The sequence below is a fragment of the Equus quagga genome, chromosome 19 (genome assembly GCF_021613505.1).
Source record: "Equus quagga isolate Etosha38 chromosome 19, UCLA_HA_Equagga_1.0, whole genome shotgun sequence".
NCBI lineage: Eukaryota > Metazoa > Chordata > Mammalia > Perissodactyla > Equidae > Equus > Equus quagga.
Window position 1 is genome coordinate 41,209,860 of NC_060285.1, and position 25,686 is coordinate 41,235,545.

At 43.9% G+C, this 25,686-nt stretch overlaps 1 protein-coding gene and 1 long non-coding RNA gene across 4 annotated transcripts in view; one reads left to right on the top strand and one right to left on the bottom strand.

The window, feature by feature from the left end:
- Window positions 1-25,644, top strand: part of E2F7 (E2F transcription factor 7) — a 38,438-nt gene extending 12,794 nt beyond the window's left edge. For all 3 annotated transcript variants that reach the window (XM_046646731.1, XM_046646732.1, XM_046646733.1), the window contains 9 exons: window positions 3,506-3,796; window positions 5,065-5,223; window positions 6,655-6,789; window positions 14,395-14,580; window positions 15,192-15,264; window positions 17,357-17,861; window positions 19,285-19,522; window positions 21,075-21,496; window positions 22,839-25,644. In XM_046646731.1, coding sequence (XP_046502687.1) covers window positions 3,506-3,796; window positions 5,065-5,223; window positions 6,655-6,789; window positions 14,395-14,580; window positions 15,192-15,264; window positions 17,357-17,861; window positions 19,285-19,522; window positions 21,075-21,496; window positions 22,839-23,009 — 2,180 coding nt within the window. In that variant the 3' untranslated portion in view covers window positions 23,010-25,644. The remainder of the gene's footprint in view (window positions 1-3,505; window positions 3,797-5,064; window positions 5,224-6,654; window positions 6,790-14,394; window positions 14,581-15,191; window positions 15,265-17,356; window positions 17,862-19,284; window positions 19,523-21,074; window positions 21,497-22,838) is intronic.
- LOC124230570 (uncharacterized) lies at window positions 17,960-19,696 on the bottom strand. The gene is made up of 3 exons (XR_006886217.1): window positions 19,501-19,696; window positions 18,102-18,246; window positions 17,960-18,022 (listed from the first exon to the last, which is right to left on the bottom strand). It is a non-coding gene; the product is annotated as an uncharacterized LOC124230570 (long non-coding RNA).
- Window positions 25,645-25,686: the final 42 nt, after the last annotated feature.

The window sequence follows — 25,686 nt, forward strand, 5'->3', positions numbered from 1 at the left end:
CCTTAGGATAGATTATATTTTTAGTTTGTTTGTTAGTCCTCTTTCTTCCCATAGCCCAGAGAAATGTGACCCAGTAGATGAGTGTCAATCTGAATTATTCAAACTGATGGCTAAAGAAATTGTGTTTGCTGGAAACTGAGATAATGAGGAGGCAATGGGCTGTGATGGAAAGACCATGGGCTGGGCTTTGGGTCAGACAGGGCTGGATTGGAAGCCCAGCTCTCCAATTTGCAGGCTGTGAGAGCTTTAAAAAAGTTAATGACCCTTTTTTCCTCTATAACATATGGACCGTAGTCCCTCCCTTGTAGAAACCTAGCAAGGCTTGGGATAATGGCAGTAACTGTCTAACTTGGGCCCGGCATGGTGACTCTTTTTTTTTTTTTTTTTTTTTTTGAGGAAGATTAGCCCAGAGCTAACTACTGCCAGTCCTCCTCTTTTTTGCTGAGGAAGCCTGGCCCTGAGCTAACATCATGCCCATCTTCCTCTACTTTATATGTGGGACGCCTACCACAGCATGGCATTCCAAGCGGTGCCATGTCCGCACCCGGGATCCGAACCAGCGAACCCCAGGCCACCGAGAAGCAGAACGTGTGAACTTAACCACTGCGCCACCGGGCCAGCCCCCCCAGCATGGTGACTCTTACCATTGGGTGGAACAGATTCTACTGAGCCCTTACTCGAGGCACCCCCTTCCCCAAACTGCCCTGTCAGCCCCTGCAGCCCGGAAGAGGACAGGCAGTGCTTTGGGGCCATTTTGGAACCCAAAAGCAGAATACAATATTCTGGCATCTGTAGCAATGAAACAGGAAGGGGAAAGTGACCCAGCTGGACAGAAGCTTAGTATGGGCCGAGTTGAGGGCCAGGGTCCAGGAAACTAGTCTTACAGAGGATGAGGGTAAAACAACAGATCGTGCAGTGTCTTCCCAGGCAGCCAACTTCTATCAGGGGGCCTTGCATCAATGTCAATGCAGAAGACATAGGATTAGATGTTGGAAGGCTATGCTGCAGGTCCCGGGAGGACAGAAAAGCGGACCCCTACCCTCATGGGCTGCAGATCATTCTGCAGATCTGCATATTATGACTGCCTGGAGCAGAACTCCAGAGATTTTTGCAGTAGCTTCCTATTGTCTCATGATCACCTAGACCTGCCAAGTGAATTTGCCTTCTCTCTTCATGTGAGGTCAAAAAAGGGGGTCCCTTCCTAGAAGCTATTTCAGTGGTGACCATCTCTTGGGATTGAGTCTAGACTCCCTGCCACATGCCAGGTCATAAGCTATAAGACCATATTTTAAGCATGAATGTACAGAGTGTTCAAATGGCATTGTTTCCAGATTCTGGTCCCATGTAGATTTGATATTACAGGTAAGAAGTCAAAGAACTGGGAGTGACTTTAGTAAATGAAAAATCTTTTGCACAGCCTAGGAGACTATTTTACTGGGCTGAGATGTTCTTGATAAGCTCCATCGGGGGCCAAGGGAAGCATGGTAACGATTGGTGAATCCTTGAGGGCATAACTCATGCCGTGACTAGGATTAAGAGGATTGCCTGGATACAAAGAAAAAGAAGGCTGAGTGCCAAGGAAAACCTTCCTGACAGAGCAAGCCCCAGAGTAACCTGCACGTCTTGAAACCTCTGAAATGGAACTTTGTAATGCACCAGCTTACACTTAATCCAGATGAGTGATTATCCAGACAAGCAGCCACACATTGGCCTTGCCCGTACCCACTACCAAACACCCATTTTTCATATTAAGCCTCATCTTACTCTCCAAGTGGTCAGAATCTTCCTGTATTTTCCCGTCTTAGAATGTTTAGCCACTAGGTGGAGACTTAACAGCTTGTATCTAATCCAAAACAACAAAACAGCCGGGCATATGGCTGGCCCTGGGGTGTCTCAGTTGCATTCACATGACATTTCTAATGGGAAGGTTTATAGAATGTTACTCTCTAAACAAGATGTGTTAATATATGAAAACAGACTGGAATGAGGAACCAGGCGGATCTGGACAGGGGGCTGCTGACTGCTCCTGCCAGCACCTTCCAGCAGGCATCTGGCACCAGAACCTGAACTGGTGAGGGTGAAGAGCCCTGTGGGGTCATGAGCCGAAATGTTCTGATTGACAGTAAATGCCTCTTCGTGCGTATGATAGAACTTCCTCTCAGCTCCAAACTGGTCATTGTAATTTGTTCTGTTTCTCCTGGTAAGTCTTTGAAGGGCCCAAAGCCGCACTCACTGAGTCTGCCCTGATTCTATCACAGCTCCTGGCTGTGGACAGAAGAGGGCATTTTTGCAGCTGGGCGGGTTTTCCGAGAGACGCCTGGAGGCCCTTGTTGCGGATACTTACACAGAGCACAGGGGGCCAGTGCGTTCCAAAGCCTGAGGGCCTGTTGCCCAACAGGATGAGTCAGAGACGGGAGATTGTTTATCTGTATCTGCTGTGACCTCTTATGCTAACAGGGACGTTAGGTATCTCCAGTGCCACGCAGGAAGTGTTTGCAACATAATATACAAACAGTAGATAAAATTAACTCCTGTTAGAGACCCCTCATGTTTATGGTCACATTTAATCCTCATCATTTTATGAGATAAATACTAAGGCACAGAAAGGTAACTTCCCAGGATTACCCAACCAGTAAGGCATAGCGCAGGGATTCAAGTCCAGGCAGCCGGAGCCCGAGGCCCCCACGATTAACCAGCGTAAATATTTTTAGTAAATTCGATAGACTGTTCGTAATCCTAGCTATTTGGGGCATGTTGGGAGAGTGGGTAGGGCACTGATGGACTTGGTGGCCAGGGCTTTCCTGTCGGGCAGTTTGGCAGGATATGGTGCCTGGGAGCACAGGGAGAATTGTCGATGGCCGTTGCAGCCCTGGCAGTAGCTTCCTCCAGCAACTTGAGGAGGCTGCCCAAGCTCTTAACTCCTGAGCTTCCCGTGCATAATAGGAAACAAAATGTTTACCATCTGTTTTCCTTACTGAGGCATTAAGAGAGTTAACAAGGTAATTTTTTCACATCATTCAAACTTCAGGAATGGACAGCATTGTCCAATAACGAGGTATCAGTTACTAGACACAATTTGTTTTGTAGTCTGTATAGTTAGGAATACAAGTCGAAATCAACCACCCAGCATTCATCAGACATCCATTACTATAACGTGTGTTGCACAATTCCACCAGCTTAAATATGCTGAAAGGCTGTGTGGTTTGCTTGTCAGGTCTAAAGAAAAGTCACTCTACCATTTATGTAATGCAGCTGGAACTCTGGTCCATATCTAGGTGGATGTTTATCCTAGATCTTATTGAGGGTTGGATCTCAAGAAGAAGAAAGAAAAATCATTTCTGTTGCTTGCATCCTTACAGGTTGACTTTCTTGAGCATCCACACCTGCTGGGCATTACACTAGGCATCATACAAAGTAGTTCACAGACATGACCCAAGCCCTCAAGAAATATAGACTAAAACATGGTCATCTGCATGCTGATGGTTGGCTTCTGTTTTTCAAACAGGTGTTGAAAGGAGACGTATCTATGACATTGTGAATGTGCTGGAGTCACTGCATCTGGTCAGTCGTGTGGCCAAGAATCAGTATGGCTGGCATGGCCGGCACAGCCTGCCAAAAACCTTGAGGAACCTCCAGAGACTAGGAGAGGAGCAGAAATATGAAGAGCAGATGGCACACTTCCAACAGAAGGAGCTAGACCTGATGGATTATAAACTTGGAGAACATAAAAAAGATGGCTATTCAGATTCCCAAGATCAACAGTTATTGGATTTCTCTGAACCCGACTATCCCTCCTGTGAGTCCAGTGTAACCCCATGAGTAGTGGCAGAGAGAAAGTGACGGTCTCTTCTGAAGAGATTCACTGCTAAGATGAGAAGCGCCGGAGTGACACGCTTGAGAGGGATATCCTCTTATTCTCTCGACTGAAGAAAGGGAGACAGATGGCTCCACAGCTGGGCTGCCCACTGGCCTCCCTGAAAGCCTGTCCAGGGGCAGTCCACTTGGAGTTGGGTGTGTGTGGACTGTAGGTCGCCAACAGTGCTCCCGTTTCAGATTGACAGCCCCATGCTGATTCTATTTGTGAGCCTTTAGGGAAAATTTACTTTGGAAGAAGTTATCTTTTCAAATAATTCAATTTTTTAAATTATATATTGAAGTAGATTACCTGGAAAAGAATACCATTAGCAGAAAATGGTGATTAGAAAGATAAACAACCCTGCTTTCATTTGATGCATGATTTTTTTAACTTATATCCACATTGTTCTTCCCCTCCCAATTCATATTTATCTTCTTCCTGTTTTACCCATTGATCTTCATCATTCTCAGCCTACTCCCCATTGCTAAGATGATAAAGTGTAAGTTTCACTCCCATTTCACTTGCAAATATAAGAAATAGAAAGGGAAAGGTGGGCCTGGTGTTCGTTCTGTTTACTGCCCCATGCCTTTTACTTTCACCCCATGAGCCAGTTCTTGTCCTAATAACCAGAGGGGACAGCCATCTGTCAGGGGTGTTTTGCCTGCCGTCTACGGCAACACACGTCTAATCAGTGTGTCCTGTTTGTTTATGATTTATTTCTTCATCTGTTTCTGAAAAGAAGAGGAAGAGGTGGGCGCCTACTACATTTAGGGTATATTCTACGTAGTGTGGGCACAAGGAAATAAAAATGGAGTCCTTGCCTTTGAGGAGAGTTGATGTTCCGAAAACAACCCCTGACCCCTGCCCTATCCTTTTATCCTCTAAAACTAATCTTTTCAAAAAATTGCTTCAGGAAAACTCCCTCATGATTCTATCCTATGAAGTATGATGCAAAGCATTGAGTGGTTTAAAATGCGTATTTCAGAGTGGATGCCCACTGTAGAGTAATTTTATGAGCCACAAGAAAACCCCTCTTCTTTCTTTATGAGCCAGCTGTCTTCTGTGATGTGCATCCAGCAGGCCTCTGCGTGGAACGAGAGTGATCCTTCCATTTGCTGGTAGCGTTAGATACTTCTGGCAAACTCTAAGTACAGTCTTTTTTGTGGTAAATTACATGTTTTGATGCTTTTGTTTCATTCCCTTTGTAGCATCTGCAAACAGTAGAAAAGACAAGTCTCTGAGAATTATGAGCCAGAAGTTTGTCATGCTGTTCCTCGTCTCCAAAACCAAGATTGTTACTCTTGACGTGGCTGCCAAAATACTGATAGAAGAAAGCCAAGATACCCCAGACCATAGTAAATTTAAAAGTAAGCATCTTCACCTACATCTTGCACAAAAAGGGTGAGATTTCCTATGTTGATATATTCTGTCTCTGAGATTAAAAGAGGGATTTTTTGAGAAGCATGATCCTTCCTGCACTCATAGAGGTCCTTGATGCCTTGAGAGGTAAGTTAGTCACGAGCCAGAATGCCCATCAAATTTGTGTGAGACACCTTTTCCTCGGACTAAGAGTGGCTGGTGGAATGCCATCCCACAAATGCAGGTCAGGGAGGGTGTGAGGGACTGTGCGTTGCTCTTTAGTATCACTGCATCCAAGACGGAATGTCTGAGTGTTCTTTCCCCTTCTTTCCTCACCCCTGCATACTCTTCTGATGGGTGGAGATGAAAGTTGTCTACAGGTAAGAACCAGAGGAAAGCAGGGCAGGGTAGGGGTGGTGGGACATGGCTGCTGGACAAGGACAGCATTTCTGAGTTTCACACCCAGTGCATCTTCCTTTTCTGTCAAGCACAGCGCCTGAGCCAAATGCCCTCATCTGCCTGTAACTCTTTCAAGCCCTAGGAAGCCATGAGGTCAACATTCCAGCTTTTTTTTCCAGCTGGAATGATAGCCACCCTATGGAAGAAATGACTAGATAAAATCCAGCTCTATCAGAATTGGGAAGAAAACTGTACCTGGGGTGAATGGTTGATGCTTCTGGATAAGAATCAAAGCCCCATTGCTTGGTCTTAGCACTGAGGTCAAGCGGGTTTCCTGCCTGTAAATGGACTTCTTGAATAGAAAGTGTTTTGTGGGCATGGTCCTGCCTGTTTAATGTGCTACCTCCCTTCTGAATTTCTCCTCCAGTGCATGCATTTTAAAACGTCCCTCTTAAGACTCAAGGAACGCCCATTCCACCCCTCCCCCACTGGGGGGCAGGAACGCCAGGGTTTCAGGTGAGGAGCTGCCTGTGTTTAGCACAGTCGTACCTCGTAACCAGGAGCCCCACACACCCCGTGTGCCCAGGGGTGCAGCCTCACAGGTAGCTGGGGAGTCCCTGTCATTTTCACAGCCCAGGTGCCTGGCGGAGCTGGCGCCGCCACCTCCTGCTAGGAGAAACTCAGGGCAAGCTTTTGACATGCCACATATCAGAATTACGGTTACTGAGCCCTTAATTACAGCTCCTTTCTCTCCCTTGGTGTGTTTGCAATCACGGTGCTCCCTGCTTGTCACCAGCTGCCTTTTGTAAGAGGTGTGAAGTGGAAACGGAAGGACACACTGACCTTCCCTTAGTGTGTGTCTTCAGATACATCAGAAACATCAATCCTGGATGATTTCATGGAGAGCCATTGTCTCCATCCCACCCCACTGCTTTCCCCTTGAGGTTTATATGGTGGCTGAGAAAAGTGACCTGTCTCGTAAACTAAAATGGAATGGTGGCTCAGACAGCATGACTGTAATTGTGTTTTCCATCTTCAAGCAAAGGTACGCCGCCTCTATGACATAGCCAATGTTCTGACCAGCTTGGCTTTGATAAAGAAAGTGCATGTAACAGAAGAGCGGGGCCGCAAACCAGCCTTCAAGTGGATCGGGCCCGTGGACTTCAGTTCCAGTGGTAAGGCGCCATGGTTGTGCTAGGAACCTGTTCTGTTTGTAATCCCTAATTCCTTTTTCAAATCACTCGTCCACCACGTAGTGAGACTGATCTTCATTTCCCGTAACGCACATCACGTTCGAAATTAGACTACTGCTGTCCCTCTTGGAACAGGGGGCACTAGTCTGCAAGTGCTGTGTGTGGTTGGCTCACACGCGGTGGGAAGGGAAGTCCTGCGAGCTTGCAGCCCAGGGCTTTCTGTAATAGTAAATTACAGCTCTTTAGCATTTTTTATTTTAGTCCAAAGTTCCTGGAAGTTTAGGACTGAGGATTAAAAATGATGCTTCTTATGAACTCTGGTTGTTTCTTCATTAGAAAAATAAAATATTGTTTTTCTTTGAAATTCCAGGTAATGTAAACATTATGTCAATTACTATCACAAAACTAATATGTAGTAAGATGGCTTCTAAACAGAGTGTGGATGTAATGAATACCTTTTTTATAATTTACTTAAAAGGCTACAGACATCATAATTTTACTAAACTACAGCAAAAGAGGGTTTTCTCTTCTACTTATTTCACAGGTAATATCTGAGCAATCGGGAGCTGGATCCTACCGCACCAGCCACTTTACATATAGCTCTGCTGCCTGGAAAAAGCCATTAAGTTATTTTTAAATTACCCTTCCAATTTGGGCATTAGTGGTATAAATTCCTGCCACTTAACCCAGGCGTATAAAAGATATACCTCTCTACCTCACTCGTGAGACATTATTCACTTAGGATCTAGGTGAAATCACTTAAGATCAAGTATAACTAATTCAGCCCAGCATGTGGACTGCATGATCACTGTACTAAATGCCATGGGAGATTGAAAACATAGATGACGCGCTCCCCCCTGCAGGAAACAGACAACTTTGCCATTTTCCATTCTTCTGCCTTTGGCTTCTAGTCTTTTCATCTGTGAGGCCCTCTTCTTTTTCAACATAAAAATGTTGTTGATCTTCAAGATCTGGCTCAAATGTCAGCTCCTCCATGAAGTGTTCCCTGATTACCCAGAGCAGTGTCTCAGCTGAACTACTGCAACTTCATATTGTGAAAATTACAGTACAGTTAAGCAATACGCATGGTGGAACTGGCTCTGTAGGAATTCAGAGAGGATATGAGTTAAGTTCTGACGGACTCCGTTGGGTTTTGGAGGGATGGAGAGCGTTTTAGTTGAAGGAACTAGATACCTAAGAATAGCTGGTTTGTGTTGGAGAGATCAGCCACCCTGATTTAAGTGGAGGGCAGAGGGTGGAAATGATGAGAAATAAAATGTGTTCAGTTGAGACCACGTTTTGGAAGGCCTCAAAAGTTAAGCCAAGAAGTTTGTACTAGATGTAATAGGCAGAAGGGACAAGGGGTCTTTAGATAAAGAGATTGAAAGAGAGGAAGGACTCAAAGGTGGTGGTGTCGTTTTGAGGAAAATAAGACAACTGGAGAAATGAGCGGGTGTTAGGAGGTCAAGGAGTTTGTGGATTTGCAGAACCAGTGGAGAGCTCTGATCTGATGAGGGAAAGAGGGCTGGGAACCAGGTCAGGAACCTCAAAATAAACTTAATTTTCTCTGCCCTTCAGAAACAAGACCCCCTTTCTGTATTCCCTAGTTCCATTACTGAGGACACTGTCATCATCAACCCAGCAGTCAAATCTGGAACAAGTTCTTTGATTCCTTGGTTCACTCTCCTTCAGTCCTTGATGAGCAATTCCTCACAGTTAAACTTCGTAAATGTCTCTTTCCTCTTCTCCCCACCATCATGGCCTTTGCATCTAACAGCTTTCTTGAGGTATCATGACATATGATAAATGGCATGTGGTTAAAGTTACAATTTGATAAGTTTTTGCGTTGTATGCACCTGTGAAATAATCCCCACATTCAAGATAATGACCCGTCACCCTCCAAAGTCTCCTCTTGTCCCTTCAGGATTCCTTCCTCCCTGCCCCCACCCCTAACCCTGGGCAACTACAGATCCGCCGCCTTTCACTCTAGAATCATTTGTATTTTCTAAAATTGTTTATAAGCGAATCATATACAGTCATTGCTCATTATTCACAGGTCCATATTTGCAAATTTGTCTACTCACTAAAATTTATTTGTAACACCAACATCAGTCCTCAGGGCGTTTTCTCATTCACGGACGTGCAGAAAGTGAAAACTTTGAGTTGCTGACACATGTGTTCCCGGCTGGGCTCGCAGCAGTGCTCTGCCTGCTGTTTCAGCTCTCGTCCTGTAAACAAGTGTCCTTCTTGTGGCCTTTTTAAGGCCATGTTTTCATGTTTTTGTGCTTTGTGTTGGTGATTTTGCTGTTTAAAATGGTTCCCAAGTGTCACACTGAAGTGCAGCCTATTGTTTCAAAGTACAAGAAGCCTGTGTGTGCCTTAGAGTAGTCCCCTTTCCTCGCAGGGGAATCGCTCCAAGACCCCCAGTGGATGCCTGAAACCAAGGATGGCACCAAACCCTGTGTATGCTGTGTATTGTCCTACATGCAGATACCTATGGTAAAGTCTAATTTATAAATTAGGCACAATAAGAGATTAGCAACAATAGCTAATAATGAAATAGAACAATGATAACAATATACTATAATAAAAGCTACTATTAGATCTTGGCAACTTCAGCATACAATTTTTTTCTTTCCTTTTTAAGTTGAGAACTTCCACCTTTTCACTTAAAGGAAGCACTTTACGGCTTCTCTTTGGCATATCTGAATTGCCAGCGTCACTACTCTTGTGCTTTGGGGCCATTATTAAGTAAAATAAGGATGACTTGAACACAGGCACTGCGATACCGTGACAGTGGATCTGATAACCAAGATGGCTACTGAGTGACTAACGGGTGGGTGGTGTCTATAGTGCAGATGTGCTGGACAAAGGGATGACTCACATCACGGGCACAACAGCGTGGGGTTTGATCATGCTCCTCAGAAGGGCGTGCAATTTAAAACTTATGAATTGTTTATTTCTAGAATTCTCCACATAATATTTTCAGACTGTGGTTGACTTTGGTTAACAAACTGGAAAGTGAAACCCTGGGTAAGGGGGGACTACTGTACAGACAAAGTACATATTCAGGCGTGAGTTCTAGTGCAATGGCTGAGTTCAGTGATAATGGATCAATCTGTATTAATTAAGCTGTCTTTAAATAGAAGCACATGCAAAACAAGGTTGTGTATTCATCAGTTGACGAAATTTTGTGACCAGAGGCTCGCAGGAACCTAACCCTGTATTTCCTCAGGGAGCACTGGTTCAGTATTTGCTGTTTCGGTGATCGTAGTGACCTTATACAGCGTAGCTACCATGAATAACCAGAATCGACTGTTTATCAGGCTTCTTTCACTCAGTATAATTATTTTGACATTACTCATGTTGTAGAATGTATCAATTCCTTTTTATTGATGAGCATCCCATTGTATAGATATATCATTCTTTGTTCATTTACTTGTTGATAAACATTTGGATTATTTCCAATTTTGGACTATTGTAAATAAAGCTACAATGAGTGTTCACACACAAGTCTTTAAATGGTAGAATTCACCAGTGAAGCCATGTGGGCCTACAGTTTTCTAAGTGAGAAGATTTTAACAACAGATTCAAGTAGCTGTAGGGCCATTTAGTTTATCTCTGTCAGTTCCTTTCTTCCACTTTGAGTTCAGTTTGCTCTTTTTTGAGTTTCTTATGGTAGAAGTGGAGGTCATTAATTTGAGAGCTTTCTTCTTTTCTAATAGACATTTTGTGCTATAAATTTCCTTCCGAGTACTGCTTTATGTCTGTCCCACAAATTTGGATCTGTGTGTTTTCATTGTCTTCCAATTTAAACTATTTTTCAATTCGCCTTTTGATTTCTTTTTCATCGACAAGTTACTTAGATGTACGTTGCATAGTTTCCAGATAGTCTGGGATTTCCCAGATACCTCTTTCTTACTAATTTCTAACTTCGTTCTATGTAGGCAGAGAACATACTTTGTATAACTTGAATCCTTTTAAATTTATTGAGGCGTGTGTTTTGATACAGATATGCTTTATCTTGGCAAATACTCCATGTGCATTAAAAAGAATGTACGTTCTGCTTTGTTGGATGGAATGTTCTATAAATGACAACTAGGTCAGACTGGTTGATAGTGTTGGCTGAATCGTCTATATCTATTGATTTTATGTTTACTTGTTCTATCAACTGTTGATGGAGGAATGTTGAAATCTCTGATTATAATTGCAGATTTGTCTATTTCCGGCAGTTCTGTCAAGTTTTGCTTCGTGTATTTCAAGCTGTCATTAGGTGCATAAACATTTAGGATTGATTGGTGTGTCTTAATGAATCAACCCTTTTATCATTATGAAATGATCCTCTTTATGCTGATGGTATTCTTTGCACTGAAATTTACTTTACCTGATGATAATATAGTCACTTCAGCTTTCTTTTGATTAGTTAGCATAGTGTGTATTGTTCATCCTTTTACTTTTAAACTATTGGCATCTATATTTAAAATGAGTTTCTGGTAGGCAGTGTAGAGTTGAGGCTTTTAAAAATCTAATCTGAGAATTTCTTCTGTTTAATTGGGTTGTTTAGACCATATACATTTAATATGATTATTGACATATTTGGATTCTAGTCTGTCATCTTGCTCTCTGTTTTAAGTTTGTCTTGTCCGCTCATTGTTTCTTTTTATTCATTTTCTCCTCTCTTTTGGATTTAGTAAGATTTTTTATGCTTTCATTTTACCTCCTTTATTGGCTTATTCGCTATAGCTCTTTGTTTTGTTATTTTAATGGCTGCTTTGGGGTTTAAGTATGCACCTTTAGCTTATCACAGGCTACTTGCAAGTAATATTATGCTACTTATATTGTGTCAGTACCTCACGATACATATTTTCGTTTCTCCCTGCCTGACCTTCCTACTGTTGTCGCCATACATTTTTCTGCTCCATATCTTATAAATCCCACAATGCCTTGTTATTTTTGCTTTAAACAGTTGATTGTGTTTTAAAGAGATTTTAATGAGGGGGAAAAAAATCTATATTTACCCATGTAGTTAGGATTTCCAGTGCTTGTCATTCCTCTTTGTAGATGCAAGTTTCCATCTGGTATCCTTTTTCTTGGCTTAATGGACTTTCTTTAACATTTCTTGTAGTGCAGGTCTGCCAGTGATGAATTCTTCTAGCTGTTGTATGTCTGAAAATGTCTTTCTTTCGCCTTTCTTTTTGAAAGATATTTCTGCTGGGTAAAGGATTCTAGGTTGATGGTTTGTTCTTTCACCACTTTAAAGGAGTTGCTCCACTGTCTTCTAGCTTGTGTTGTTTCTGACAAGAAATCTACAATCATCCTGTTCTTCTGTGTGTGATGTGTCTTTTTCCTCTGGTTGCTCTAAGATTTTCTTTATGACTGGTTTTAAGCAATTTGCTTATGAGTGCCTTGGTGTACTTTCTTCATGTCTCTTGTACTTGGGTTTATTGAGCTTTTTGGATCTATGTTAAAGTTTTCATCAAATTTGGCAAATTTTCAGCCCTTGTTTCTTCTGTCCTCACCTCTCCTGACGTTGGGAGACTCTAGTTATGCTTATATTTGGCTGCTTGAAGTTGTCCCACAGCCCACTGATGTTTTGTTCATTTCTTTCTCTCTGTTTCGTTTTGGATAGTGGCTGCTGCTATGTCTTCAAGTTCACAGTTTTTTTCTGCAGCATCTAATGTGTCATTAATCTCATCCACATTGTGCTCCATCTCCAACACAGTAGTTTTTATTTGCAAGAAGTATGACTTGGGCCTTTATATTTTCCATGTCCCTACTTAACATGGTCAGTCTTTGCTCTAGTTTCTTGAATTTATGGAATACAAGTAGAATATCTATTTTAATCTGCTCATCTACTAATTCTATCATCTGTGTCACTTTTGGGACCATTTCAATTGATTTTCTTCCTCGCTATGGGTTGTATTTCCCTGCTTCTTTGTGTACCTGACAATTTGGAATCGTATGCCAGACACTGAGAATGACATATTGCTAGATGGCAGACGTTTTGTATTCCTAAGAATGTCCTTGAGCTTTGTTCTGGGATGCAGTGCAGTTCCTTGGGAACAGTGATCCTTTCAGGTCTTGCTTTTGAGCTTCAGTAGGCGGGACCCTATCAGCATTTAGTCCTGAGTACATTGCCCCACTACTGAGGCAACACCTTTTTATTTAGTATTCTAGCCAATGACCATGAATTATGAGATTTTTCCACTCTGGCTATTGGCCACAGGCACTGTTCCCAGCCCTTTGTGAGCTGCAGACACCATTCCCTCTTCTCCTTTGGAGTGGTTCTTTCCCTGGCCTTGGGTAGTTTTTTCACATGGTGAGTATTCCACTCAGTCCTCGAGGGGGCCCTCTGCACATCTCCGGCATTCTCTTTCTGTCAGGCTCCTCTCTCCAGTGCCCCGCAAACTCCGGCTGCCTTGGCTTTCCTGGACTCCCAACTCCATCCTCAACTTGGGGAGATTCCACGTTCTGTCCAGGTCCCTTCCTCTGCACCCACCCTGGAAACGTTCTCCAGGCAGTAAGCTGAGCAGTCATAGAGCTCACCTCATTTGATTCCTGTCTCTTAGAGATCACTGTCCTTTATGTCCTGATGTCCAACGTCTTGACAGCCATTGTTTTATATTTTTTGTCCAGTTTTTTTTTCAGGGTAGATATGATCCCTGTTACTGTGTTGACCCATTTTCTTCATTTTAATTCTGTAATTTCTGGTTTTCTGAAGAGAACATTTATTGGGTTTTTGTTATGAGAAAATGAAAACCATACAGATGATTTTCTCTTTCGATCTTTGTGTGTTTTAGAAAATGTAAATCCAGCTGGGCCTTTCAGTTTATTAAATCAGTCTCATAATTAAAATGTGCATCCTTTGAACTTAGAAAAAGATAGCACGGAAGAACAGGGTAGGAATGACTGTCTGAGCAACAGGAACTATTCCTATATGGAAACACAGGCTGATTCTATATAGAAAGTTCTGTCCCGACTTCACACAGGCTCTGTAAGCATAAAGTGGGCCTCCAGGCCCAGCCTTCTGTTTTCTTCACTGTTCTGCAGCATTTCAACCATGAGGTTTCTGCTGACCTTATTCCTTTGGTCACTTAGTAACTGAGCCTTCTACTGCATAAGACAGAAATAATAAAGCATAATAGAAAGTAGAGATTCTCATTACCCTAGAGCTATGGCATAAGAGACTGATCTCAATTAGTGTTAAAATCTCAAAATACGCACGGTGGGCTGAGTATGGGTTCTCCTTTGATATCTCTGCCCAAAGAAAGCATCTGAAATGTCCGATCTGTTCTAATTTGGGTTGAAGAACATCTTGCTCTACTTTTGTTGTAGTTCAGTTAATTTTAGAATATGTATGGATTCAGTCTCACTTTATACTCACCCACGAACTTTTTAAAAAAATTAGTACATTGAAAGAAATTGGGGCTTGAGACAAGGCTCATGAAATCCCTTTGATTGTCTTAGTTTTTAATTTATAGGGTAGCTCCATTACAATTATAAGCTCTCAAAGGCATATCTTAAAAGGCTAAAATTATCCTGAATTATAGCTGTGTAACAACCCTACCAATTCTCTCGTTTGTTTAGATGAAGAACGAGGGGGTGTTTCTGCATCTGTCTTACCAGAATTGAAAAGAGAAACATACGGCCAGACTCAAGTCTGTGCAAAACAGAGACTGGCCCGACATGGTTCTTTTAACACAGTGCAGGCTTCTGAGAGGATCTGGAGGAAGGCGGACTCGGAGCCCAGCAGCCCTTGCAGAGAAGCACAAGGTGACTGCCTTTACTGAAACTGCGGGATCTGTCAGTCACCATGCACTTGTAGCCCTGCCCTTGCAATGAGCTCACTCTCTAGCCCCCACCTGTTTTCTCACTTACCTGAAATTGATCCCAGTCAGCCTTGAAGATCAATTGCTTTGTCACGCTTGGCCTATTGGATGCATCTCAGAAATTCATCAGACTTACAAAGCAACACTTGTTTTGTTTGTTTATTAATTCTTGATGAGACCTGAATTCACCATTAACAGCTAACTTCTGGAAATTTCTCTCTTTGAATCAAAACCAGAATGGATTTGGGGCTGGCCCGGTGGCATAGTGGTTAAGTTCATGTGCTCTGCTTTGGTAGCCTGGGGTTCACAGGTTTGGATCCCAGGCGCGGACCTAGCACCGCTCATCAGGCCATGCTGTGGCAGCATCCCACATAACATAGAGGAAGATTGACACAGATGTTAGCTCAGCAACAATCTTCCTCACAAAAAATTTTTAAAAAACAGAATGGATTTGAGATAGTCTTATAATCCCAGAGCTGTGAATAAGGAACCGTGCTGTATATAATTGGTGTGTATACTTTGCTATTTTGGTTAGAACTTCATTGTTCTTTTCAGGATCAGATGGCTACTCCTTAGAAATTGGAAGTCTGGCAGCTGTTTACCGACAGAAAATAGAAGACAATTCACAGTAAGTCTTTAAAAACTCCAAGTGTATTCTTGTCTATTTCCTAATGTTAACTTTGACTGAATTGAAATGCCACCAATCAAAAGCTAAATTTTGGCAATCTTGCTCGTAAGTCAGCCGTTTGTTTATTAAGAATGTTATCAGTTTCCCCTCTGTGCCCAACACTGTGCAGGATGTAGCGTCAGGGACACAAAAGTATAAAAATTTATCCCCTAAACTATGAAAGCTTATAGGAAAGAAAACAAAAAGACAAATAACACTGAAAAAAGACAATTCCCTCCTAACGTGGCCTGAGAAATGATGCATCGTAGTCCCACAAATCACTGTGCTGTCATCGTGGTGACTTTGCTTATGGATATGAACTCATTTCATCTCAACAGCAGTCTTTTGAGGTTGGTACTGTTATCCTCCATTTACAGAGAGAAGAGTGAAACCCAGAGAGCTTAAGTAACTTACCTAAGGTCACAATGCTAATGAGTGACAGAGGGGATTCAAACCCAGGCCATCTGACTCCAATGTTGGGCCTAATTTTGAAGGAAATCACATGCTACCAGAGGAACCAGAGGAAATGCTGTAGAGGAAACAAGAGAGGCTTTAATGACAGATGTGGGAAGAAACAGATTGAGAGGCAGGCTCAGGGAGTGGGGCCCAATAAGCTGATGAGTTTAGCTATAATGATTTGTCTAAATAGGACAGTAAAAGGAAATATCATTCATAAGAAGAGCTTGGGGTGTTGGAGGTAAATAGGTCAAGTTGGCAAAAAGCTTTGAAACCCAGGTTAAAAAGTGTGGATTCATCAGACAGACGGGACGGAACTATTGCAGATTCACGGGAGACGCCCAGCTGGCTGCGTCAAGCAGGTGGATGGGAGGTAGAGAAGGGCTCCAGATGAGCGGGTCACGGAGCGGAGCAGTGGCAGTCCTTCTGGTCTGCTGTGGTGAGGTCTGAGCCGCGTGGGCTGAAGATGGAAATCAGTGTAAGACAGTGAGCCAGCAAACTCACCAGAGTAGAAAGAGGCAGCACAGAGAACGCCTGGGTTTCAGGTGATGACGTATGGTCGGTGGAGATGGGGAGTTTGAAGGTGGAGGCCAGAGGTAGGGCGCTGGGTGCTGTGCTCAGTGTGGGCGTGTTGAGTTTCTGAGAGCCGAGTTGTGGCGATCCTCTTCTGAGTGGCCGTGGTTGAGAAAGTCACTCATCGCCGCAGCCCCATGGACAAGACTGTGGGCAAAATAGGCCGCAGCGATTCCATCAGAAAGGTGGAGAGAAATCCCTGTCCTCTGTTTACTGTTCTTAAAGGAATTAGAAAAGGATTTTCTTCATTTAGTTTCAAAAATATACTAAAAATATGTTTTTAAACAGTATTTGGAAATTTTTCTGTGTAGAAGGACCAGACATTGTTTATAATCTCACATATTGATGAGGCTTAATTTTGAATGTATGCTGCCCAGAAATTCTGTAGTGATACTGAACAAAATGGGACAAGAATGACAGAAAATAATAATTTTGTAGATGTTTATTTCCTCACTCACTGCCCACTTCATTTATCTCACCGTGGATTTGAGACCAACTAGATGCGTCCTTTACATCAAAGTTGGGTCCAGTCTCTGTCGCCCACCCAGACCCTCCCGAGTGACTGAGTGTGAGGCCCAGCTGGTGCCCTTCGGCAGGTGGCTTAGCCTCTGAGCTTCAGTGTTCCCTCCTGGAAAGCTAGCGGGGGAAGGATGAGAGCATCTATAATCATTGTGGCCTTATGCTGATTATTAGCGTCTGAATGCCTGGTTAGGAGTACATGCCGGGTAACTGGTAACTATGAGGTGTGGAAGAGGGAGGGAGGAGCCAGCATTAGCTCCTACCTGAGACCCACAAGAGCACACCCCACCTCGGCTCCCCTCCCCGTCCCTAACCATCCGTCAGGTTATATCTGGGCATCTGCCTCTGGGGTCAGCCAGTCTGTGCTCAGCAGTGCGCTTTCCTGTCAGCCTGAACGGTGTCGTCTCGCTCCACTCTGACACATCCCTCTTTAGGAAAGCGACGAGTCAGGAGTTGGTAGAAGGTGGTAACTTGATGGTGCCCATTACGTTCCTTTTTATTCCAGGGCGAAAGCCTGTGCCAGTAAGAGAGTGACGCCTCCATCAAGCAGCCTGGACCCTGCTGCCCCTTCCCCCGTCCTCTCTGCTGACTCAGAATATGGTGTGACTCCTTTGGCCCACCAAGTATTTTCTGTGACTCACACGGACTTGCAGGCCTTCTCCATGCAGAACGGTCCTAATGGCCAAGTAGGCGTTGTCTCACGGGCTCCTGCAGCCTCAGACGTGGAGAGCCTGCAGCCAGCCCTGCTGGCCGGCCAGCCCTTGGTGTACGTGCCCTCCACCTCACTGTTCATGCTGTACGGGCGCCTGCAGGAGCAACTGTCCCCTGGGTCCAGGGCCACGTCTGAGAGGGACAGCAGAAGCTCGGAAGTCACAGCAGCAGAGCAGTCATCCACACCCTCCGTTCAGAAGCGCCTCAGTGAGGAGCGGAAGCCCCAGGAGGAGGAGCCGGCCACTAAAAGACAAAGTAGAGTCTACGAAGACGGCCCGCTGTCCCTTGTCATCCCCAAGGTAACGGAGTTGAGGTGGTCGTGCTCAGTGACGCCATTAACCCAGAGCTTCTTCCTAGTAAAGACACAGATACTGGGGCTGGAATATGAGGTATTTCACGTGTCACTTGTATAATTAAGCCAGGGACTGGCTCTCCCAAAAGATCTTGCCATAAAGTAGTACTGTAAGAAAAGTAAGTGATTTTTGTAAAAGCCATATTTTGCATAAAATGCTAAAAAGTATAAAGGAAAAAAACCTTACCCATAATCCCACCAGAGAGACAATCACTGTTAACATATTTGTATATTTCGTCTCTGTCTTTTTGCTGTGCAGTCGGCCCTCGGAATCCGTGGGTTCCACATCCAGCGTCAGCCAACCGCGGATGAAAGGCCTGCAGTGGTTGCGTCTGTACTGAACATGTACAGATATTTTTATTGTCATTGTTCCCTAAACAATGCAGTGTAACAACTATTTACATGGCATTTACATTGCATTGGGTATTATGAGTAATCTGGAGATGATTTAAAGTATAGAGAGGATGTGTGTAGGTTATATGCAAATACTGTGCTATTTTATGTAAGGGACTCGAGCATCCCCGGATGTGGGTATTCACAGGGCCTGGAACCATCCCCTGCAGATACCGAGGGGTGACTATATTTTTTTTGAACAAATTAAGATCACTGAAATAATCATGTTAATCGAGGGTGCGCCTAAGTTCCAGAGGCAGGAATGTGGGTGCTTCTGGCTTTCAGGGTCTGTATCAGTTCTTGTCGCTGCTCTCAGAGATCCTGTTTCCCTAACTACAAAATGAAAAGACCAAAAAGTGGGCTGTCCTCATCTCCCACTCAGTGGCCATTCGGAGGTTCGTAAGATATGGCCTGTAAAGCTCACAGAGAGCAGAAGCACTGTCATGACAGCCTGTTGTGGTAGGTCAGCCAGGACTCTTCATGGAAATCAGTCTGTTCATTAAGACCCTTTCTCCTCTCTTCCTTTCTCCTGCCAGACTGAGTTTTTCTAGTTTTGTATGTAGCTTGGGGTTGCAGAACAGAAGTGAAGGACTGGCTGGCATATGTCTTAGATAACCAGGACGGCTTTGGGCCAGCCCCACAGTTCTTATCAGGCCCCTCAGAGACCGCAGCATCAACCCATTTACGTGTTAGCAGCTCAGAAATTGATTTCACAGCCTAACCACTGTGGCCAGTTTTCCGTTATTCAAATCCCCATCATCCCTCTGCTTGAGCCTCCCAGGCCTGCAGAAGCACACGACGTGACACTGAGTTTCAGACCATGCCCATGAGCACAACTGAAGCGCTGGCACGCGGTCGGTGGTGCACAGCTGTGTTTGCCCTTTCTGTTTGTGTGAGCTATTTTGAGGAAGCTGTCATTAAGATCTACTGCTGGGATTTTGACTTGCTCTTCTGGTTCCTGGTTTGGTTGTGCTTAGAAACCCTCGGATTCCACAGACATGGCCCCCCCCGAGACCGTGGGTGACGGGGGGTCCGCGTCCCTCGACGACCTCCCAAGGAATGGTGAACGCCCTGCTGCAGAGGCGCTTTCGGGAAGGGCTCCTTCCGCATGGGGGAACCCGTCAGGGCGTACGGAGACTGAGAAGCCTTCAGAGGAGAAGGACAGCCCCACAGAGCCCCCGCTGCTGCAGTACCTGTGCGTGCAGTCGCCAGCCGGTAAGGGTGCTGTCGTGCCCGAGTCCCCTGGGGAGTCTAGATTTTAAAATTCCTGTCCAGTCGCCTGACCCACGTGGTTCACTGATGACTGCTGGGAGTCGTTTTACCCTTCACCCCGTGTTTTCTGCATCCGTGAAATGAAGGTCGAGGCTGCTTCCACTTTCACCAACCTCAGAATCATGGGAAAGTTATTAGGGCAGGTGATTTTTTTTTAAATGCATTAAACTTTATTTGGTAAAAGGCACAACAAATTCAAAAGATGATTCAGTTTTTATAATTCAGCTGAATCTGGCATTGGTTCAGTTTAACAATACAAACCTCTTGGCCACCGTGTGCAGCTAGCGTGCGATCTCGTGAATACCCAGAAGTACGGGCATGTCCCTGTGGGCGAGAGCCAGCTCTGGAGCGAGAGGCTGGACGGTGAAACCACTTGATATCTGCATGAACTTAAGACAAGACTCTTCACAAGCCATCCTCACAGCAATCATAGTAGCACCTGCTTCACGGGGTGCTGTGAGAATCGAATTAAATTTAATAAGAGAACACACCTAAAGCACTTAGAATAATAGTGCCCGACACTTATGAGACGCAATAAGTGCTGGTACTATTTTGAAATAAAACTGAAATATAACAGATACCTAATTTTTAAGATCCATGCTTGTCCATGAAGCTACTCCTGATGCAAAGAGACTTAAATTGATTTTCCTTGGTTCCTTGTTTGCTTCACAGGTTAGGTAGGTATTTGTTATTATTCACTTACTTATCTAGAAAACATTCTCCTTTAGCAGATATTTTTGAGGGTTTAATGTAAACGTAATACTCGGTGTTGCAGATACACTGATGAATAAAAACAGACTCCGCCCCTGCTGAATGACGCTTGCAGCCCCACACGGGGAATGTTGGCCTTCTGGGCCCTGGACCCGTTGACACTGTGGAAGGCCATGGAGTCCTTCTCAGGGTGTTTGCAAATGCATAGAGTTAAATACATAGGATTGAGGCCAATTATGTTGAAATACAGTTATAAAAAATAATTTTTTAAATTACAGTAATAAAAAGATCCGACAGCAAGTCCAGGACGCCCATAATTTCAAAGTTGTGCTGAGCTTAACAGTCTCTTAAGAAGTCTGCCATAGCTGTCAGGTTCTGTGAACACGTCTGTGCTTTTTAGGGACAGTCAAGGCACTGTTAATGCTGTTGTGACTTGTGGCCTGTGAGCTTAATTGAGGGAAGTATAAATCTTGGAAGTTCATAAATAACGATATAATTTTTCCCATGCAAGTTCACTTTCCTCCTCAATTGGGGTTCAGTGGAGCTCAGGTTCATAAACCCTTTCAGGAGACAGGACATCCACCGAGTTACCACACAGGTAAATGTGGGGTTTCAGTCGTGGCCACTCTGCGATGAGGCAGTGTGGGGCTGGAGAGCACAGGGGGCGTGACATGCCCAGTGGGGGCTGGTTTGTGGGCCGCTACCTGAAGGGCCATGAGGGATGTGAGCTTGAATGGTATGGTCACGTTGTGTTGACTTTCACCTTGCTCTGCTTGTGTTTCAGGATTAAATGGTTTCAGTGTGCTCTTCTCTGGCAGTCAGATCCCCCATGCTGTGGGACCCTCTTCAGGTCAGCTGTCGTCCCTCAGTGTCCCTTGCATGGTCTTACCACCTCCAGCACTGGGCTCTTTTCCTGTTCTCTATTCTCCCCCAATGCCCAGGCCACTGTCCTCTGCCCCTGGTGCTCTCCCAAACTCAGGACCTGTGAATTTGGGCCTGCCTGGCCTCGGATCAGCAGCTCACCTTCTCATCGGCCCTGCGGCCATGGTTAATCCAAAATCATCGACTCTCAGCTCCACAGACCCTCAGCTGCAGGGTCCACTTTCACTTAACCTGAGTCCCGTGATGTCGAGAGCACACGCCATCATCCAGCCTGAGTCGCCCGCTTGTGGGGGACATCCAGTCTCCGCAGTCCAACTACAGCAGGTGAGCGCTGGCGTTTCATTTCGACTCAGCACAGGGCCCATGGCTCTGAGATGAGTGTGCCTGCGTTAATTAGCTCCGATTGCAGTCCCATGACCATAGGACGGGGGCTCTCCGTCAGGTTCTACCCAGCTTCCACCGGAGACCCAGCGTTGTCTGCTTACTTAGAAAGCACAGTCTTAAGGCGGCAGACCCTGTGCTTGAAGGATAAAAACATTTTTGAGTTGTCAATTTGTTTCTTAAAATTAGAGTGACTTATTTTAGGCATAAGTCAGGGGGATTTTTGATGAATGCTGAATGTTCAGATGATTTCTCCAAGCTTTCGTTTCATTAGCTCAATAAAGGAGACCACTCTGAATTTTAATTGTCCAGCTATAGAAACAGCCAAGGGAAATAGAAGTCTTGATACTACCACAAAGACTTTTAGCATTTGTCATTTCTTAAAATGCAGTGTTTAGGAGGGAATGGAGATATATATGTTCAAATGAAATATATGCAAATGTACGTATATGAATGTATATAGTCAATATAAATTAATCAGTATTGTCTTTCCCCCCCCCCCCAAACTCTATTTGTAGTTCAGTCAGTCAATATTTATTGAATTTCTATTAGGCATTAGGCATTGTTCAAAGTGATTACTTCTCTCCCAGAGAAAAAGTAGTCTGTGGCCAAAAGTATTTTAGACAAGTTTACTCAGAGGCCCAGAAGTTTGCTAGACACCAAAATAAACATGTTAGGTTTTAAGCAAAGTGGTTGTAACATGGCACATGCTTTTTGATCACTAGTTATGTGCTAGCCACTGACCTAGGCAGTGAGGATGTAACAGTAAGCAGGATGATGCTCCCTGCCCTTTTGGGGCACATTAAGGGGATAAATACTTAACATTTAACTTGAGAGGATAAATATTAGCAAGTAAACCAAAAAAGCCAAGACACATACACTGACTGTTTGCCTGGCATGGTCTAAAGTGCTTTATAAATATTAACTCATTTCCTTCCTACAACCCTGTGAAGTCGCTCTGTATCACCCCATTGTGCGGATGTCCCGCACTGAGGGACACACGGTTAGGTAACCTTCCTGAGGCCACACAGCCAGCGGGGGCGGGTGTCAGTGCCACACTCAGAACCTCTTTGCGAGGCTGCCTTTCTGCACACGGAATAAATGAGTTAATCTCCAGTCATGATAAGTGTTGTGCAGGAGAGAAGTCAGATGAGTGTGACAAAAGCAGAGGGGAGAATGCCTGCATCAGGGTCTCAATGACACAGTCAAGAAAGGGCTTCCACGTCAGAGATGGAGGGCAGTTTCTTTTCACTTCTGCTTTTCCTTACCCCTTTTTCGTTTTCAGTCACCAGCTCCGGTGACCCCCAAGAGCATCCGACGCACACATCGGGAGACATTTTTCAATACACCTGGCAGCCTCGGAGACCCTGTCCTTAGGAGAAGAGAAAGGAACCAGTCACGAAACACCAGCTCGGCACAGAGGAGACTTGAAATCCCAAGCAGTGGGGCTGACTAAGTGACACTTTGCCAGGCAGGGTGGGAACAGACCACCTGAATTTCCTCGTGTATTGATCACATCCTGATGCTGAACGGAAAGCAGAATGCAGACCATCAGTCTTCAGCACGCATCCTTCCTCTCTTCCACCCATGGTTCTGATGTTAACTTCCCATCATCGTGAATCATCTATTTTCCTGAAAGTAATTGTTACTAATTGTGCATTTGATACCAGAGTCCAGACTCTGTACCTGATGTCACCATGACAGCGCCGACTGACTTTAGTGGTTTCAATTCAAGAATCCTCTTATTGCTGGGAGTCGACCTGAACAGGCTGTGGGGTCTGGTGGTTTTTCTAAAGGGGGGGCCTGTCTAGCACTTACCTGGGGTGAGCATTCTTGCCGCGTGTTTGCCCTCGCCCTGAGGAGATCTGTGGTGAGAGAAGCTTCTTTCTGCAGTTTTAAAAAAGCTACTGCTTCCTTAGGCTTCACCGGGAAGCCAGCGTCAGTTGTGAATCCTATGGTATTATTTATTTTGTTCCTGAAATGGGATTTAGTGCAAAAAGTTTACAACTACAGCAAAACACATGTTTTTCAGGGTATGACGACTTGAATGTTTCTACTTTTTTTGTATGATTTGCCCTGCACTTATTTTACAGCCTAGGAAAAATGTGGATAAATGTATATACATGACAGAACGCCAAGACCAAAATAACTGTGAAAGACACACCTGCTCTGATGAACTGTGCTGACCTCTCTGGGCCTGAGAACCAAGATGAGCTTGGCACCCTGACAGCTGCTTCTCGAATAGCTGTGTGAAGGACGAGGTTTTACTGTTCCTTTGTAGAAGTCCTACCGTGCTCACTTGCCGTCACCACCTGCCCCTGTGGTTTTATATTTAAATGTTCACTGTAGAGTGTCAGATATGGGTGCCTTCTAATAATTGCTGTTTATTGAATAAATCAGGAAAGTGGAAAGTAATTATATGGAAAATTGGAACCTGGATGGGACCTTTTGATAGAATTCTGAAGAGTAACGATGTAGAAATTGATAGAGGACAATAGGTGATTCTTTTATTTTTTCCTTTACTTTTTTTCTGCATGTTTGGAAGGGCAAGAGGGAAAATGGACACATTATGTTCAGTATTCAAACCAGAGTTATTTTTCAGAGTACTTCTGACAAATAAGAATGCTGAGTGCAGGGGTTCATTGTTCTCGTGCGAATGCAGTATCCCTTTGTTACATCATATTACTTTAGGTTTCATTAAGTAGCCAAGCTAGATCTTGTTTTCCTGGATTTATGGATATTCACCTCATTCTTGTCTCTTCAGAGTAAACGCCTTTCTCCCTCCACCGTCCCTCCCTCCGCCCTTCCTTCCTTTCTTTGTTCCTTTCTCTTTTCCTAAACTTCTATCTTAGATTTGGATTCTTGGTGTAGGGTTTTATTTTATTCTTATTTTTGGACCCAATAAAATATTATATGAAAGAATAAAAATATTAATTTAAGAGACTCTGGGAGTCTCAGTAAAGTAGCTTTATATTAACTACAGGATAATATTAGCCTTATTACCCCCACGAGATTTTTGAAAACTTCAGGTAGGTAGTCAGATTAAATAAATTTGCTATTATATAAAATTTTTTATCAACACTAAACTTTTAAAGTTTACAAGATTTTTTTTTTCCCTTTTTCAGTCTTCTCTAGAGTTAAACAGATAAAAACATGGTTCTGATCATCAACAATTGCATGGTAATGATTACCCTAAACTAGTATGATAGGTTCCCCATCAAGACGTAACAATCTGCCTTTTCCAGGTAGGCTACAGCCATGCAGCGTATAGGCCTGCCCAGGGGATGTGGGTTTTCAGTATGCCACGCTGAAGACCTTCCACAAAGTACTTCCACTTGAGAGGTCTGCATTTAGATGAAAGCAAACTGATACGCCCTTCCTGTTCTTGGATGCTCGCCACTTACTACTTTAACTTCTTTTTCATCTTTTTTTATTCTGTTCATGATATGACTACATAAACCTCAGAGAATTCACGGTTCTTGAGGAGTGTTAAGAAGCAGCCCCATAGAGGAGACCATTATGACTGTGACATACTTAGCAGTAGAAAACTAAGAACAAACTCCTTCTGTGCTCAGTACCCACCTCTTAATGTGGCTTTGTGATACATAAAGATGAAATAATAATGCAGTGGTTGCTCCTGTCAGGACGCGAGTCTGTTTCTTACAGAGCAACTGGCGGTAGTGACGCTGCTGAGCTGCACGTGGGTATTTGCGTGCGTGAAGAAGCTGTAGCCAGCCTGAGTCGATCATTGTGTAAATTAGTAAAAGGAAAAACCCATTGTTGGTGATCCTGCAGCTTTTGAGTTGGCACTGAGGAAGGTGTGTGCCCTACACTGTCCAGGGTTTGTGAAACCCTTTCATTCTGGTACAAGAGTTGGGGGTATAACTTTTATACTTGAATCTACCTACCAAGTTTACATTTCTCAATTCCTTTTTATAAGGTGCTATTTCTGTATTTAAATACCTTTTTTTTTTCCATGTAAAGCTGCTTTCTGCTTCTCTTATTGCACTGCTAGTTTTACGTAGGTATTAATTTTATTGCTGCATACTGCTTTTTTCCTGTTATTTAGTTCTTTTTTTTCTAACAGCTATATTATCTATAGCTGTCTACTTGTAACTTTACTACATGTAAAC